We start from the raw sequence: 15978 nt of genomic DNA, 5'->3' as shown, positions 1-15978 counted from the left end.
AATACCTCAAGGATCAATATTAGGTCCCCTACTTTTTCTAGTGTTTATAAATGATCTTGCCCCCTAATAAAAGATGTAGGTCATCCCATATTATTTGCAGATGACACAAGTATAGTAATTACAGCCAATAACTCCAACACATTCCAATCTTCAACAGAGGAAATTCTCTTCAAAATATGTGACTGGTTCTCAGTCAATAAATTAGTATTAAATTGTAACAAAACTAACATAATTCAATCCTGTCCAAATTCAACGTCGCAAATTTCTAGCGCAATAATTAATAATAGATCCATATTAGAAACAACAACAACCAAATTTCTTGGCTTAAAAATCGATAATGTGTTAATTGGAAAAATCATTTTAAAGAAATTACCTCCAAACTAAATTCAGCTTGTTTTGCTATTAGATCTATGCAAAAGATAGTAAATATCAATACCTTAAAAACAATATACTTTGCATACTTCCACTCGGTAATGAGTTTTGGAATAATATTCTGGGGAAATTCCACAGATAGTAACAATATATTTCTATTGCAAAAAAGAGTAATTAGAATAATAGTAGGTGCCAAATCTAGGGAATCATATAGGACTATTTTCAAAAAACTACAAATAATGCCCATGGCTTGTCAGTATATCTTTTCATTAACAATCTTCCTCGTATGTAATCGTGAAAACTTTGTAACTAATTCAACAGTTCATAGCATAAATACACGTCAAAAAAATGACTTTCATACTCCATCAGCAAGTCTATCGTGCTATCAGAAAGGAGTGCGTTATATGGCAGTAAAAATTTTTAATAGCCTCCCTATCGATATAAAAAAATGAAACTCAAAACATAAAATTATTTAGGGCCAAATTAAAGAAGTACCTAATTTCTCACGCCTTCTATTCTGTAGGTAAATTCATGACATTCAATAACACTTCATGAAATTGATATTAAAACTTTGTGTTGTACTAGTACACTATATTGTAAATCTCGTTTGTACTGTATATATTTCATCTAGACTGTGACCATAAATTAAGATTTTATAATAGTATTCAGTTTTTCAATTCACTGTGGGCTAAAGCAAGGAGATGCACTATCACCTTTACTTTTTAACTTTGCTCCAGAGTATGCCATTAGGAAAGTCCAGAATAATAGAGAGGGTTTGGAATTGAACGGATTACATCAGCTGCTTGTATATGCGGATGACGTGAATATGTTAGGAGAAGATCCACAAACGATTAGGGAAAACACGGGAATTTTACTGGAAGCAAGTAAAGAGATAGGTTTGGAAGTAAATCCTGAAAAGACAAAGTATATGATTATGTCTCGTGACGTGAATATTGTACGAAATGGAAATATAAAAATTGGAAATTTATCTTTTGAAGGGATGGAGCAGTTCAAATATCTGGGAGCAACAGTAACAAATATAAATGATACTCGGGAGGAAATTAAACACAGAATTAATATGGGAAATGCCTGTTATTATTCGGTTGAGAAACTTTTATCATCCAGTCTGCTGTCAAAAAATCTGAAAGTTAGAATTTATAAAACAGTTATATTACCGGTTGTTCTGTATGGTTGTGAAACTTGGACTCTCACTTTGAGAGAGGAACATAGGTTAAGGGTGTTTGAGAATAAGGTGCTTAGGAAAATATTTGGGGCTAAGAGGGATGAAGTTACAAGAGAATGGAGAAAGTTACACAACACAGAAATGCACGCATTGTATTCTTCACCTGACATAATTAGGAAAATTAAATCCAGACGTTTGAGATGGGCAGGGCATGTAACACGTATGGGCGAATCCAGAAATGCATATAGAGTGTTAGTTGGGAGGCCGGAGGGAAAAAGACCTTTGGGGAGGCCGAGACGTAGATGGGAAGATAATATTAAAATGGATTTGAGGGAGGTGGGATATGATGATAGAGAATGGATTAATCTTGCTCAGGATAGGGACCAATGGCGGGCTTATGTGAGGGCGGCAATGAACCTCCGGGTTCCTTAAAAGCCAGTAAGTAAGTATTAAATTTTTTGACTTGTTCCATATTCTAGCTGTAAGCATGTATGAATACCATGGAATGTTAATAAATACAATACAATACAATATAATTACTGTTATTTTGTGGCAGAATGATTTTACAGTATCAGTGATGCTGATAGCATATATTTCCGAGAACATTTCTAAATCTATTCTTTCGGCAATGTAATATTTCTTCTTTATACTTCGTACAATGAGAAAATACAAAAATCTTTGTCTGTACTATCTCTATGACTGATGACTATGTTGTATCAGTCATCATACTTACATGAATAGTTCGATCAATCTTGCGATATGCATTACGAATATCTCTGTTGTTCTCATTTAAATGGAGAGCAGTTTGCAGTTGTGATTTAGTTTTTCCACCAGCTCCTTCTCTCATCAATGCCAATACTGCCCAAACACTGATTGGTGAAATAGCCACATTCATGTATCTTCCAGCTTCAAGAGAAGTTGCCTGCAAAATATAGAGGAAATAATGAACAAGAATTTTCACCCAGTACACTTGAAAAATCAGAATGTATAGTATATTGAGGAAAATACTTTTGGGTATTCCACATTGTGCTGGGGCTTATAACCTACATTTCGTAACTACACAGAGATTCCATCTTCAGGGTAGTAACTAGACCTGAAGAAACAACTGAGCATGGAGCCCATTGAATTCCTCCTCCTCAAGATGAAACTTGTATGTAGTTCCGAAAATCTGAGAATTTATATGATCCTGAATCTTTTATTTCTCATAAACAAAGTTTTCATATCAATATTAAAGTAATATTTTTAATCAGATATGTTCATCCTAAGCAATTCAGTATTGGCAACCATATGTTGATAAATATCTTATTCTTCTATTCTGTTCTTTAGGATTTTATCCCGTATATAATGAATAAGATTTCAGCTATCTCATATGCAGCCTTCTTGGACTCCATTTTGGTGAGCTGTCCTTACGAATTCCACAATTCATCATCTGCCATCTTACTGATATGTTCATTCTATCCATTTATGCATCTGATTGAATTCAACATAGCTCTCTAATATTTTAAATTATTATACAATCAAATCTGATTTTTCTAACTATTTTTTCTCAGGATATTGATTTAATTTGTCTCAACCATGTGCCTAGTTCTGATTTTGTCTGCCCTTGCTTAGGAAAATATAATAATACAAATAAAGTGAGTATATACCATACTCTATTAGGGGCATTGTTTATTTTAATGTACATGTATTACAGAGAAGAAACCTCCATTATCCTTAAATTTGTTTCGTTTTCAATTTTGTAACAAAGAAAGTAAAAATTTTAGGTGATTATAGTTGAGAGGAATAGGCAATATACGTTAAAAAATAATTCAAAGGGAATCTTATTTAGGAGACCATGAAGCTGGCAATCATGAAAGAATTTGATTTTTATACTTTTATATACCGGTAGTTACATTAACTATCTGAGGCATTCAGTTTTGGATTAGTGGATACTGTATATGAGTAGGCCTATAGATTATTATACATATCCCACAATTAGAACTTTCTTTCATTTTTACATTCACGCTTGCATAAGACACTTCAATACCAAACAGTAAGTTGCTTCTTCAAAAGCATTTTTTTCTAAAATGTACCGGTACATTATTTTAAACTTCAGGTAAATTTTTCTCAGAAAATATTATATCTAATGCTTTAAAATGTTCTACAGTAATAATTTAGCCATATTAGAAATAAATGGACGCACAATAAAAGTAATAAAATCGGTTTTCAGTGTCATCAGATGTCAAAAATAAGTAAAGAAATAAAATATTACTTTTTTTAATTAGGTACTGGTACTTGTAAATATATAAGTACGTAAATGTGTCCTATTTGCTGATTAGACTCTCATTGCACGGTTTCATAGATCTATGTTTTACTATGTCGTTGCTTAAGTCTGAAATCTCTTTGTGGAATATTTTGCACCTACTATTCATGTGTTATATATTTTAATTTTAAATTTTAACTTAATTTATTTTATTCATACTCTGAAACAATACAAAACATCTCAATATAATTCTACCTATTACTTCTAATTCTGTTACTGGCGCTTTGTAAATATGTTCCAACATTTTTTTTAATTTTTCACCGACATATAATTAGCAGCAAGTTGTTTTACACTGTGAAATGCACGGACTAAGTTATCAACTCTTTCTATAGAGCCACAGACTGTGGGGTGATAGTAGTATTTTTATTTAATAATGCTTTCAAGTACAAAATGAGTCGAAATTAAATGTGGGAGAGAAATAGTGTACTAATTTTGCCTGGAGATCTTTATCAGTGACCCTATCTTATGCCGTAAATTTACAACATGGGACCTACAGCTTTATTTTTATCCCAGGGAAAGTCATGCTAAGGATAGATTGTCCTTTAAAATCTATTTTTCTCTGCTAGGTTTGAACCCACGAACCACTAGCATGGTAACCATTACATCATTTATTGTTTCATTATAGTATTCCCAGAATGATACCAAGGTCCACTCAACCATCTATAAAACTGGGTACCGGCTCTTTCCAGACAATAAAAGGCAATCAGAGTGTGACATCATCACCTCCTTCTGCTAAAGTCCAGAAAACATAGAAGCTCTCTTCCTCCTTTCCTCCTGTACTATGTCTCAATGACGTGCATACGGATATAGTAATTTTCAAGTGTTACGTTTACTGTACATTCAACCAACATTAACAGAACAAGTGAAAGGATTTGATGGAACGGAAATTACAATGGTCAACATGGAAATGCTTACGTCATATCCGATGAACTGAACAATGTGAACGAGTCCACTCCAGTAGCGGCTGGTGGTCAAAATAATGAGTGTGCTACAATCTCTATATCGGCCTACTGTATACACTTATATGTATTTACCTTAATTTGAGACTCGCCTAGTGACGAAATATGAAGTTCATACGACGTTCCTTCCTACTGCAGAACTTGTCAATTACCCTGGTGTTAAACCTCTCCATCTTGGACATCATACTCTTTTCTATTGACAATACTGCAAGAGCAGTGAGTTGATCCTGGGACATTGTGTTCCTTAAAAACGTTTTTATGCGTTTCAAGCAAGAAAAACTTCTTTCTGGCTCAGCAGTGGTCATTGGTGTTGTAACCGAAATATTTAACAACTTCGTTACTTCACAGAATGGATCCTGTAAATTGTTGGAGACTATGTATTGTAACAATTAAACAGCTCCATCTATATTTCGGAAGTCGGGTCTTCCGTATAGAACTCCCAAGTTGTGTCTTTAACACTCTTTGTTCAGTACAGTATAGCTGTTGACAGCAACTTCAAGTTCGCGTTTAGGAAAATTATGCGAAAAATTGTCAAAACATTTGCTGTTCAACAATTTTGTTGCGTCTAGGTAGCTTAAAGGCTGGAAACGAAAAGTAGTTTCCTGAATTATACAGTCACATACTTCCTTGGCTTCAATTTTCTGGGATTCCATTTTCCGTCGCTTGCTGACTGATTCAGGAGGAATACAATAGGTAGATGGCAGCAGCAGTCGGACACTTGAATTACCAAATACATTGTACATAGTTCCGAGTTCTTCCACAAACAAGCATTCTTTCGTTACGCTTTACTTTTGCAATCTCCAAGCTGTGTTGTGCTGAAGCTGACTACAGCACTTTCCCGCGTAAAAATAGCCAATCAGAGCAGTGGTTTCAGCTTCGCACATGCGCATAAATGTCTACATTCTCATATGAAGTCCAGAGTAGCACAACGAACCCCCCTGAGGCACCAAAGAGCGAAGAGCGAAGACTAAACACTCTATTACGTGTCATGACCATAACTGCGGGAAATTGTCAAATGACAGATCAATTATTATGTTATTTCAAATACATTATTTGAGCAAAATTTATCATTGTGCTGTAGCACTGTAGCACATAAGGACGGGCCGCCCCTGGTCCACTCCTACACACAAGGGAATCCACATTTATAGATAACCTAAGCGGAAGAGTTTATTATAATTCATGATGAGTTGCACTTAAAAAAAATAATGTTACAGGTATTCTGTTGTACTTTGACATGTGCGCACAATACATGCGTAACTATAGAAAGTTAATAATAACGTTGGCACTATACTAATATCTGTTTTGAAGTGACGAAGCAGGAAGTAGTTGTACAGACGAGGGGTGAGTGCGGCCTAGAGGGGTAGCTTGTATAGTGTTGTCACACAGAGTGAGAACGTAACTTTTCACTGGAGTTTATAATGCAAAATTTCGAACTGCTAGGGACAAACTGGCAATACAACGCCAACCGAGCGCAGTGCGATATTCTCTTGTTTGGCGAGGCAATGTTGCCAAGCTTATGGTGCCAGGTCACGTGTGGTATATGCACAGTCTAGTATATACAGTCACGAAGCCTCAATATGTAGGAAATATGCATCCATAGATAGTTGCTAACCACTAGGATTGCTACTATCGCGCCATTACAGACAATGTGAAATAGTACCGGCACAGTCTATTGTTCCTAGTACCCTCAACAACTCAAGCTTCGTGACTGTATATACTAGACTGTGGTACATGTATCATTGCTGCTGTTATTGCGAGTGTAAGATTAATAACACTGTGATTAAAAGAAGCATGGCGTCTGCTGAGTGCTACAACATGAAAAGGAAGCAAAGAATATTTAAGACTGGGCAAAGAGAAATTATCTGTGCGGCAACCAAGCCTCTACTGACAGCAACATACGTCACTTCCTGTTTAATCGCTTCATAAAGTGGAAACTAGTACAAATACACACGGATAAATAAAAATATCAACATTAACGGGATATTCTCATATACTTATATACAGCATAGTACCATTTACTTGTTTGTGCCTCAAAAACAGTTCTTTACTTGTCTTCTTAATAGTAAATCTTGATATAATGCATTATTATTATCATCAGAGAACTGTTATTCATACCTTATTTTATTCTGTTCATTAGACACACTTAAATCTTACAGCTAATTTTATTTATTTATCCTAATTCCAATAAAAATTTTTTAAAATTTAAAAGGCATGATGAGACCGATAAGCTAATTTATTAATAATAACAATCAAGGTTTTATTTCATATACCGTCTATGCTTATCCTTTTAATTTATTGGTCAGCTATGACCTAGTTTACGTAATTCCTGTACACGCTGCGCACAAAACAGTTGCCTCCTACTCTCAGCGACCACAAGGACACCTCCGCATACTTAACATTGTAAGTTGAATTCATATAGCTTTACTTTATGACATAGTCAATTAATTCCTCTTGCTTAACTTTTACACAAAATTCGGTCTTATAAATTTCAATAACATTTTATTTAGCAGACAACTGTTCCGTGCGAATGCGTACACATAATCTCTCTACGAGTTGTTCTGTATTTAGATTCATGTAACTTATTAAGATCATGGTGATAATAGCATTGTGTTTTATATGTGCACTTTGTTCTAGTATTGTACATCACTTTCATTGTAATTTTGAGTATAGATATCACATTTGATATATAAAAATTTTTTCCCCCACAGTTGTCGCATCTAGCCACTACCAGACTTGGAATTCCACATAGACATTAACTCGATAACTACAATTGTTTCATAATTTTAAAGGCTTATCATGTAATAATTTTAACAGCAACAATTTTAACACATGAATATGGCTTATATAGCCAGTTTTTATAGTAATGTAATATAGCCGTATATTTAATGTTTTACATAGAATCATGATATTTGATATTATTTGGGTTTATTTGTATTGCATTATATGTGTACCTGTATCATGCATACGGGCATAAATGGTTCTGATGATGGCTCAATAGAGCCGAAAACGTTCAAATTCAAAATGTATGTAACAAAGTATTGAAAAACCAATAGATTTGTTAAAAGGATAAGCATAGACGGTATATGAAATAAAACTTGATTATTATTATTAACTAATTCAAATAACCTAATTTCTGTGTAGATGTTACATGCAATCAGAGGGATTTCCTCCAATCCCATGTTTCTTCTAATTTTTTTAAAGCACAGTGAATCATAATTATTAACACAAATTTACTGATGATGATGATGATGATGATGATGATGATGATGATGATGATGGTGGTGGTGGTGGTGGTGGTGGTGGTGGTGGTGGTGATGATGACGATGATGATGATGATGATGATGATTGAAGATTATGATGACGATGGCAAGATGATGATGACTATGACTATATTATGTCTTGGTATCAACTTTTCGCTGTTAAACAAATGATATGCCAACCTGATTTGTTATTGTACAATTCCCGCCAGTTATCTATGCCTAATAATCTAACATCTTTTGCCATGTTAACTGTGTAACTTACACGTGGTATTTTTATGTTATTCCCTGCATGCCTTACTTTCATGATGAGCTTGATTTTTCTTTCTGCTACTCTCACCATATGTCCAATCATTTAAATATTAATTTAATTTGTACATATCTGACAGTTCAATTTTTTTTATTTATTATCCTCCTTTCAGTAAAATAGCACACACAATTCAGGACAGAGAACTTAGAAAAAGTTTTTTTGTTTGGGAGTTTTCGTAAGTGAAGGTTTATGTTACCAGTATATGCTATTTTCAATCCATATTTCATATCAACTACTTGAAAATAGCCGATATCTTTCTACTTACATGCAGCAATTCTAGTGCAAACTGTGTACTTCCGGTTGTAACAGACAGCTCTGAATTACTTAGCGGACGTGGACTAGTGGGTTGTGCCAAGGCACTGCACCACAGGAGACCTGACAAAATATCTGCAATAGAATCAAAGAAATTAAAATGCTTATAATCATAAATTGACAAATTGTTTATACTTCTTTCATCATAAAAGTATTTTTATGCTCGACCATGCCGAAATGTAGTAATTATACATCTGGTAGCAGACCTTTAATGCATTTCATTAAAGTACACCTACTCATTAATGGTCAGGTCTTTCAGCCAATGACGACTGAGGTTACAACTGTTCTGCCAATGACCGTTATAAAACCGCAAGTATCGATTATTCTCGGATATGCAATCGAAAGAGAATTAGCGAAAAGTTACGGAGGCTGGAAATCCAATACTGTCGCAGAAGGTTATGTTCTGTTGCTATAATAATTAGCGTTAATTGTAAATAATATTCAAATAAATTCAATTTGTCATCTCGTTTTTCAATGTCTAATTTTATTTCAATGTTATCTCTGTAGGTTCTTATGGCCTAGCAAGGTCAATGTGGACATCTGTTCCTCGGAAAAAATCAATACTTTCGCGTCTGCGCACATCTCACAACATAGGGACATTGCTCCAGGTCAGATACAATAAAATTAATAATATCAAGTTAGAAATATGGTCGAGCATAAAAAGTCGTATGAAACTCGCCTATAATGGTAATTAAGAAGCTGGTATGAAAATTATGAAACTCGCTTGCGCTCGTTTCATAAATATCCATACTCATATCCATATCCATATTATGCTCGTTGCATAATGTATTATTAACGCACATGATAAGTCCGCTATTAAATAGCTATGGTAGGCCTACAGGTATAAATTCAAAATTGTCTATGTAAAGATTAATTATTGGTCCTACAGAATTATCTCTTACGGTAACAATAATTATTAGAGGAGAGAAATTGCCTGCACTTGTCTGAGTAAATATTACCTCCCCTCTTGTTAAACTTGAAATACTAAATAGCATATACACAAAATGTAACCGCAAAGTCTATGTTATAAAGTATGAGACAGTTTTAGTTATTCTGTTCTTTCAACATGATCACTTGAACAAAAACGAAAGTTTTCTTTTTTTTTTTTCTGGGTAAATGACGAAAAGTCAAACACCCACTGTCAGTGACAGGTTTATTTTTTGGTGCTCGGAGTTCTTTACCAAAATTTACATATAATTTTTTTTTAACAATTATCAATATCATCTTTTGAAATTCAAAAAATCATCTCGCAAATTCTCAAAGATTCCCTGCAGATTATACAGTTTCATTTATACCATTCAGAAGGCCTTAATTAAGTATACGCTAATTTTAAATAAAATCTTTTATTTATAAGTATAATTTTATAGTCTTCTTCTAAGATTTTATTTTATAATTGATAATCAATGGTGCTTAATTATTACATTTTATTTTTATAACAATATTCATATTTAATGGATTATATTTGTTTGCTATTAATTTCCGGATCCTCGTGGTCATCCTTAATTAAGGCCGGGCAAGTTATTTCTCTCTCTCTCTCTCTTATAAGAAAAAAATAATAAAAAAACCTTCTGCTTATATTTAAAAAAATTATAGAAGTTTGCCTGCCACAGGAAGTATTTCATCTAGCCTTTACACTTCATGTAACAATATTTCTTAATTTTTTTTTCAAACATGATACAAAGGACACATCACAGTCATAACTAACTGACACAACAATTCACTCTATGTATGCTCAATGCGTCAAGCAAAGTTCTTACACAAGGCGACTTTTAGAAGTGCTGCCGCTTGTGAATAATAGATATAAATGGGGGCCTTCAGACGCAACCACATCCAAAGAATTGTGGCACTGTAGACAGTCTGAGTGGTTGGCTTTGCCACTGGTGGCGGCCACTAAAAGTGGCACTTCCTGTCGCGATACATGCAATTAAATTGTAGGTTTCAGACGGGGCCACAGCCACACTACTATTTCAGTAGTGCATCTGTGGCGCTGCTAATGGACGACTGTTGGGCCATTAATTCCTAATACAGCTACGACAGTATGCAACCTATTGTGCCATGGTGTCTTTTTTTAGAATTTCATTGGTAATTCCTGCTAGAAGCTCTTGAAATGATTTCTTAAACAAGCGAAAATACGAAAAAGAACCAAACAAAAAGAAAAACAACTTTCTATAATCCTGATGTAAATCATAAAATAAAGTGTGAAATAGTCCTCGATTCTGTCTTTCCATAACCAATGGATGGATCCAGAATCTTCTTCTATTTTTACGTCTATTCTTGGTATGAGCAAAGTTGCCAAAAGCATATCTTTCTCTATGTCCATGTTCACTGGAAGAGTGAAAAATTCTCTACAAAAATTTAGTGTATTAAGCAGTGCTTCAAACGCGCATTTGCAGCGCCACTAATGAGCTTTGCTAAGTGACCTCGTCGGTAGGGGCCCTTAAGCTCCTAACAGCAAAACAAAAGAAAAATAAATCGTACTTACATGAAATGCTTTTCATCATCATGACTGTTTTATATAAAGAAAAATCTGAAAATAAGAAAGAAGTTCATTAAATTAATTATAATTATAACTTTAAGAACATACTCGTATTTTATTTTACTGTTTTGTCACTACGTCTTCCAACATTGTTCTTAAACTTATAGAAAATAATTTCTAATTAAATAAATTTGAAGTAGAAGTTAATATTTTCCCTTTTGTTTAACAAGTGTGAGGGAATTACTAAGAAACATGAAGATAACTGGTCTCAGGAGTCTCACAGATTTCAATCCATAATGTACTGGTACCGGTAGTTAGTTCTTTTAGTTGGGTCACATCATTTTCAAAAGAATTTACACTTATGTAAAAACTATTAAATAATTTCAATCTTCAATAAAAACACACGAGAAGAAATTAACGTTACTGATACTAGAATTATCACAGAAAGTATCTAGATCCGAGAAAAAAATCTGTATTGGACTTACCCTAACCCCAACGATCTTGATGTATCACCACAGCAGTATCCTAATGATATGTGATCACACAATACCGAACGTCTGAAAAAATATATGCCTCTGTACGTTAAAATATAGATAGTGACTACCTCAGGAAAAGACCTCTGTGATGCTCAGGAAATTGTCAGAGGTTGTGGAGTTGCTTCAGTAATCTTACATCCTTATGTAGCCACATCCTGGAAGGGGAAAACCAATAACTTAACTGGCAAAAAAGCAGCATGGAATATTAGGAAATTAAAACAAGCCATATTACATCCAAGGCTTTTATTCACTTAATTACGACCCTTTTATGAATCACAGAATCAGGCAGGCTATATAAACCTGTGTCTCAAAGTTCGAAATGCACTGTTTTATCACCAAAACACGTGCAAATGTGCACAGCACTAAAACTGTAATGAATATATTTCACTTCTTCTACATTGGTACGTCAGTAAGACACATGACATCACAGATAAATTGTCGACAGTCATCAATACAGCCCTGACATGATTTATTTTCCAATAGCTTATTGCTTTGGTATCCGTAAAACAATTTTATTGGCTATTTTATTTCCATGCAAGTATAGGCCCTACTGCTTTGCAAAAGATAATATAAATATAATTAAGATTATGGTCCTGCTCAAAAGTAAGTAGGCTCATATAGTGTGGTACAGACAATGCAATACGAGCAATGGGGCTTTAACACATGTCATATAAAATTATTCACAGGTTTAATACTATTCTGAGGAGTACTAAAATATCATTAAATGCTACTAAAGTTACGGCTTCATATCTTTATACTTTAGTAACACTAAAATGCTGATAGCAAACACTGTTACTCCAACTTTCAAGGTCTTTCTTTCTGCAGAATTGGTTTTAATATCGCTTAGCATTATTCTGTCAAAATATTAAATGTAAACAAATAAAATTTTCATGACCCTTCGACAATGCCTTATTTGGAAACAAATCTGTTTTTCTTATCTCTAAAGTATATTATACGGCTTTACACACAACTCCTACTTCAGTCTTAATCATATTGCGGACTTTCCGAGTACTTCAATGATACGGAATTCTTGTGATCTCTGCCCCACATAAAGGAAGAGGAAATAGTGACCACAAAAGAATGCGTAGGCTGTATCATAACATCCATAATGTAATCAATTTTTACTTGTGTCACATAACAGTTCACACATGGGGACTTCCCCTTCATTAACAGCAAAATTTTTAGTAACTGTATATTCAAGGAAGTCTGTATATTTCACCTGCTGTTTAGGTATTTGCAAATATTGACTATTAATATTAGACACTTCTTACAAATGAATCTTGTACACGAACAGACTTACAAAAAACACTCAATCATGCAAACTTTATAAAGTAGGTGATAATATTGTTCTTCTTTTACATTTTTTAAAGGTTCACAGTTCTTGCTTTTTGTGTCTAAAACAATTTGATGATGTGATAATTTTGTGACTTACTGTCACTTTTTTTTTTTTTTTAAGAATACAGAACCCCACAGTGAATTAATAGTACATTATCAACGAGCCTATAATGGTAGTAATTAAGAGGCGAGTATGTTTATGAAATGAGCGCAAGCGAGTTTCATAATTTTCATACGAGCGTCTTAATTACCATTATAGTCAAGTTTCATACGACTTTTTATGCTCGACCATATTTCTAACTTGAAATTATTCATAAGTGTTCATGTTATTCTTATCTGACTGAGGAGCGGAACTGACCTAGTGCAATACCTCGTAAATTGTGAGATGTGCGCTGACGCGAAAGTATTGATTTTTTCCGAGAAACAAATGTCGACATTGACCTTGATATAATCTAGAGAGTAAAATAAACATTAATCTTGATATAAACTTGAAATTGAATTAGACATTGAAAAACGATATGACAAATTGAATTTATTTGAATATTATTTACAATTAACGCTAATTATTAATCTAATCTCCCGCTAGTTGTCTTTCGATTGCATAGCCGAGAATAATCGATACTTGCGCTTTCATATTGCTACAATGGTATTTTCTGATTGGTGGAACACCTGAACTTTAATGAATAGATGTACTTTAATGAGGTCCATTAAAGGGCTGCTACCAGGTGTATAATTACTACATTTCGGCATGGTCGAACATAAAAAAATGAAGCCATTTTCACTAGTTTTGGATGCTCCACCAGTTTTATTCTGTCTTTAGTTAAATTCTGTTGTCAGTCAGTAAGTGGTCATACACCAGCATACGGACAGATCCGTGCATGCTTCTCTATGCAGACTGGTCCCACTCCATCCCTTACAGCTTAGTTTCCTCGAGATAGGCACTCTGTACTACCATCATTAAGCCGACGGAACATTATCGGTACTACCTGGGACTGGTCTGTATAGGAATATTCTGAATTCAATATTCATGTATTCAATGGCTCTTAAGGAACCCAGAGGTTCATTGCTGCTCTCACATAACCCCGCCATCGGTCCCTATCTTGAGGAAGATTAATTTTTTTTTTATTTTAGTAGGTTATTTTACGACGCTTTATCAACATCTTAGGTTATTTAGCGTCTGAATGAGCTGAAGGTGATAATGCCAGTGAAATGAGTCCGGGGTCCAGCACCGAAAGTTACCCAGCATTTGCTCATATTGGGTTGAGGGAAAATCCAAGAAAAAACCTCAACCAGGCAACTTGCCCCGACCGGGAATCGAACCCGGGCCACCTGGTTTTGCGGCCAGACGCGCTAACTGTTACTCCACAGGTGTGGACAGGAAGATTAATCCAGCCTCTACAATCATATCCCATCTCCTTCAAATCTATTTTAATATTATCCTCCTATCTAAGTCCCGGCCTCCCCAAAGGTCTTTTTCCCTCTGGCCTCCCAATTAACACTCTATATGCATTTCTGGATTCCCCCATACGTACTACATGCCCTGCCCACCTCAAATATCTGGATTTAATGTTCCTAATTATATCAGGTGAAGAATAGGCCTACAATGCGTGCAGTTTTGCATTGTGTAACTTTCTCCATTCTCCCGTAACTTCATCCCTCTTAGACCCAAATATTTTCCTAAGCACCTTATTCTCAAACATCCTTAACCCCTGTTCCTCTCTCAATGTGAGAGTCCAAGATTCACAACCATACAGAACAACCGGTAATATAACTGTTTTATAAATTCAAACTTCCAACTTCCAACTTTTTTTAAAAAAGCTTCTCATCCGAATAATAACAAGCATTTGCCATATTTATTCTACGTTTAATTTCCTCCCAAGTATAATTTATATTTGTTACTGTTGCTCCAAGATATTTAAATTTTTCCATCTCTTCAAAGGATAAATTTCCAATTTTCATATTTCCATTTCGTACAATATTCTGGTCACGAGACATAATCATATACTTTGTCTTTTGGGGATTTACTTCCAAACCTATCTCTTTATTGCTTCAAGTGAAATTCCCGTGTTTTCCCTAATAGTTTGTGAATTTTCTCCTAACATATTCACGTCATCCGCATAGACAAGCAGCTGATGTAACCCGTTCGATTTCAAACCCTCACTGTTATCCTGGATTTTCCTAATGGTATATTCCAGAGCAAAGTTAAAAAGTAAAGGTGATAGTGCATCTCCTTGTTTTAGCCCGCAGTGAATTGGAAAAGTATCCGACAGAAACTGACCTATACGGACTCTGAATTCTGTATGTATTTCAAATATTTGGAGAGTTTTAGTATAGGGTAAAGGTTGGTAAATTGTGATAGGGTACTAATAATATTATGATAGTACTTTTTGAGAATTTTTTACAACTTTTACTGAGCGAGAGAAGAACAGGTTTTGTGCAGAAACTTGTCCACGAACATTCCCTTAATACGTTGACGCAAAAAACCGATCTTCTTCTCGCTCGGTAAAATTGTAAAAAATTCTCAAAAAGTACTATCATAATATTATTACTATCACAATATTACCAACCTTTACCCTATTTTTGGGACCAGTCTACACAGAAACTCTTTGGAGAATTTTAGTATTCACATGGGATTTTATCCTCGGTCTTTTCTTCGAAGTTTCCAACTTAACCTAACACAAGATAGATATATTGTACAACTTCCGTGACGTGGGGTCTGCAGAATGCAAAGTCATCATCTGAAACATCATATAAAATCACGTAAACGATATAAAAAGAAACTTTCATAACTGCAATGGTATTCAAAATCATGAAAGTGATGTTAATATGACTTTAAGACTGAATGGCTATCCGTGCGTTTTTTTTTAAAGCGCTTCATGCCTTTGCTGCAGCAAAATGAGGGTCGAAAAAAAAAACGTAAGTAGGTCAACTGACTG

The 15978-nt window shown here is 34.4% G+C and overlaps 1 protein-coding gene across 1 annotated transcript in view; it reads right to left on the bottom strand.

The window, feature by feature from the left end:
- The window catches only part of LOC138701930 (serine protease inhibitor 77Ba-like), a 31147-nt gene that overhangs the window by 10874 nt on the left and 4295 nt on the right, over window positions 1-15978 (bottom strand). Inside the window, exons 2-5 of the mRNA XM_069829300.1 lie at window positions 11657-11862; window positions 11178-11222; window positions 8649-8770; window positions 2289-2477 (exon numbers count right to left, since the gene is read on the bottom strand). Of these exons, the coding sequence (XP_069685401.1) occupies window positions 2289-2477; window positions 8649-8770; window positions 11178-11199 (333 nt within the window). The 5' untranslated portion in view covers window positions 11200-11222; window positions 11657-11862. The remainder of the gene's footprint in view (window positions 1-2288; window positions 2478-8648; window positions 8771-11177; window positions 11223-11656; window positions 11863-15978) is intronic.

This window comes from Periplaneta americana, chromosome 6 (assembly GCF_040183065.1).
Source record: "Periplaneta americana isolate PAMFEO1 chromosome 6, P.americana_PAMFEO1_priV1, whole genome shotgun sequence".
Classification (NCBI taxonomy): Eukaryota; Metazoa; Arthropoda; class Insecta; order Blattodea; family Blattidae; genus Periplaneta; species Periplaneta americana.
Note: the sequence above shows the minus strand (reverse complement) of the source record. Positions and strands in the feature narration are given on the sequence as shown.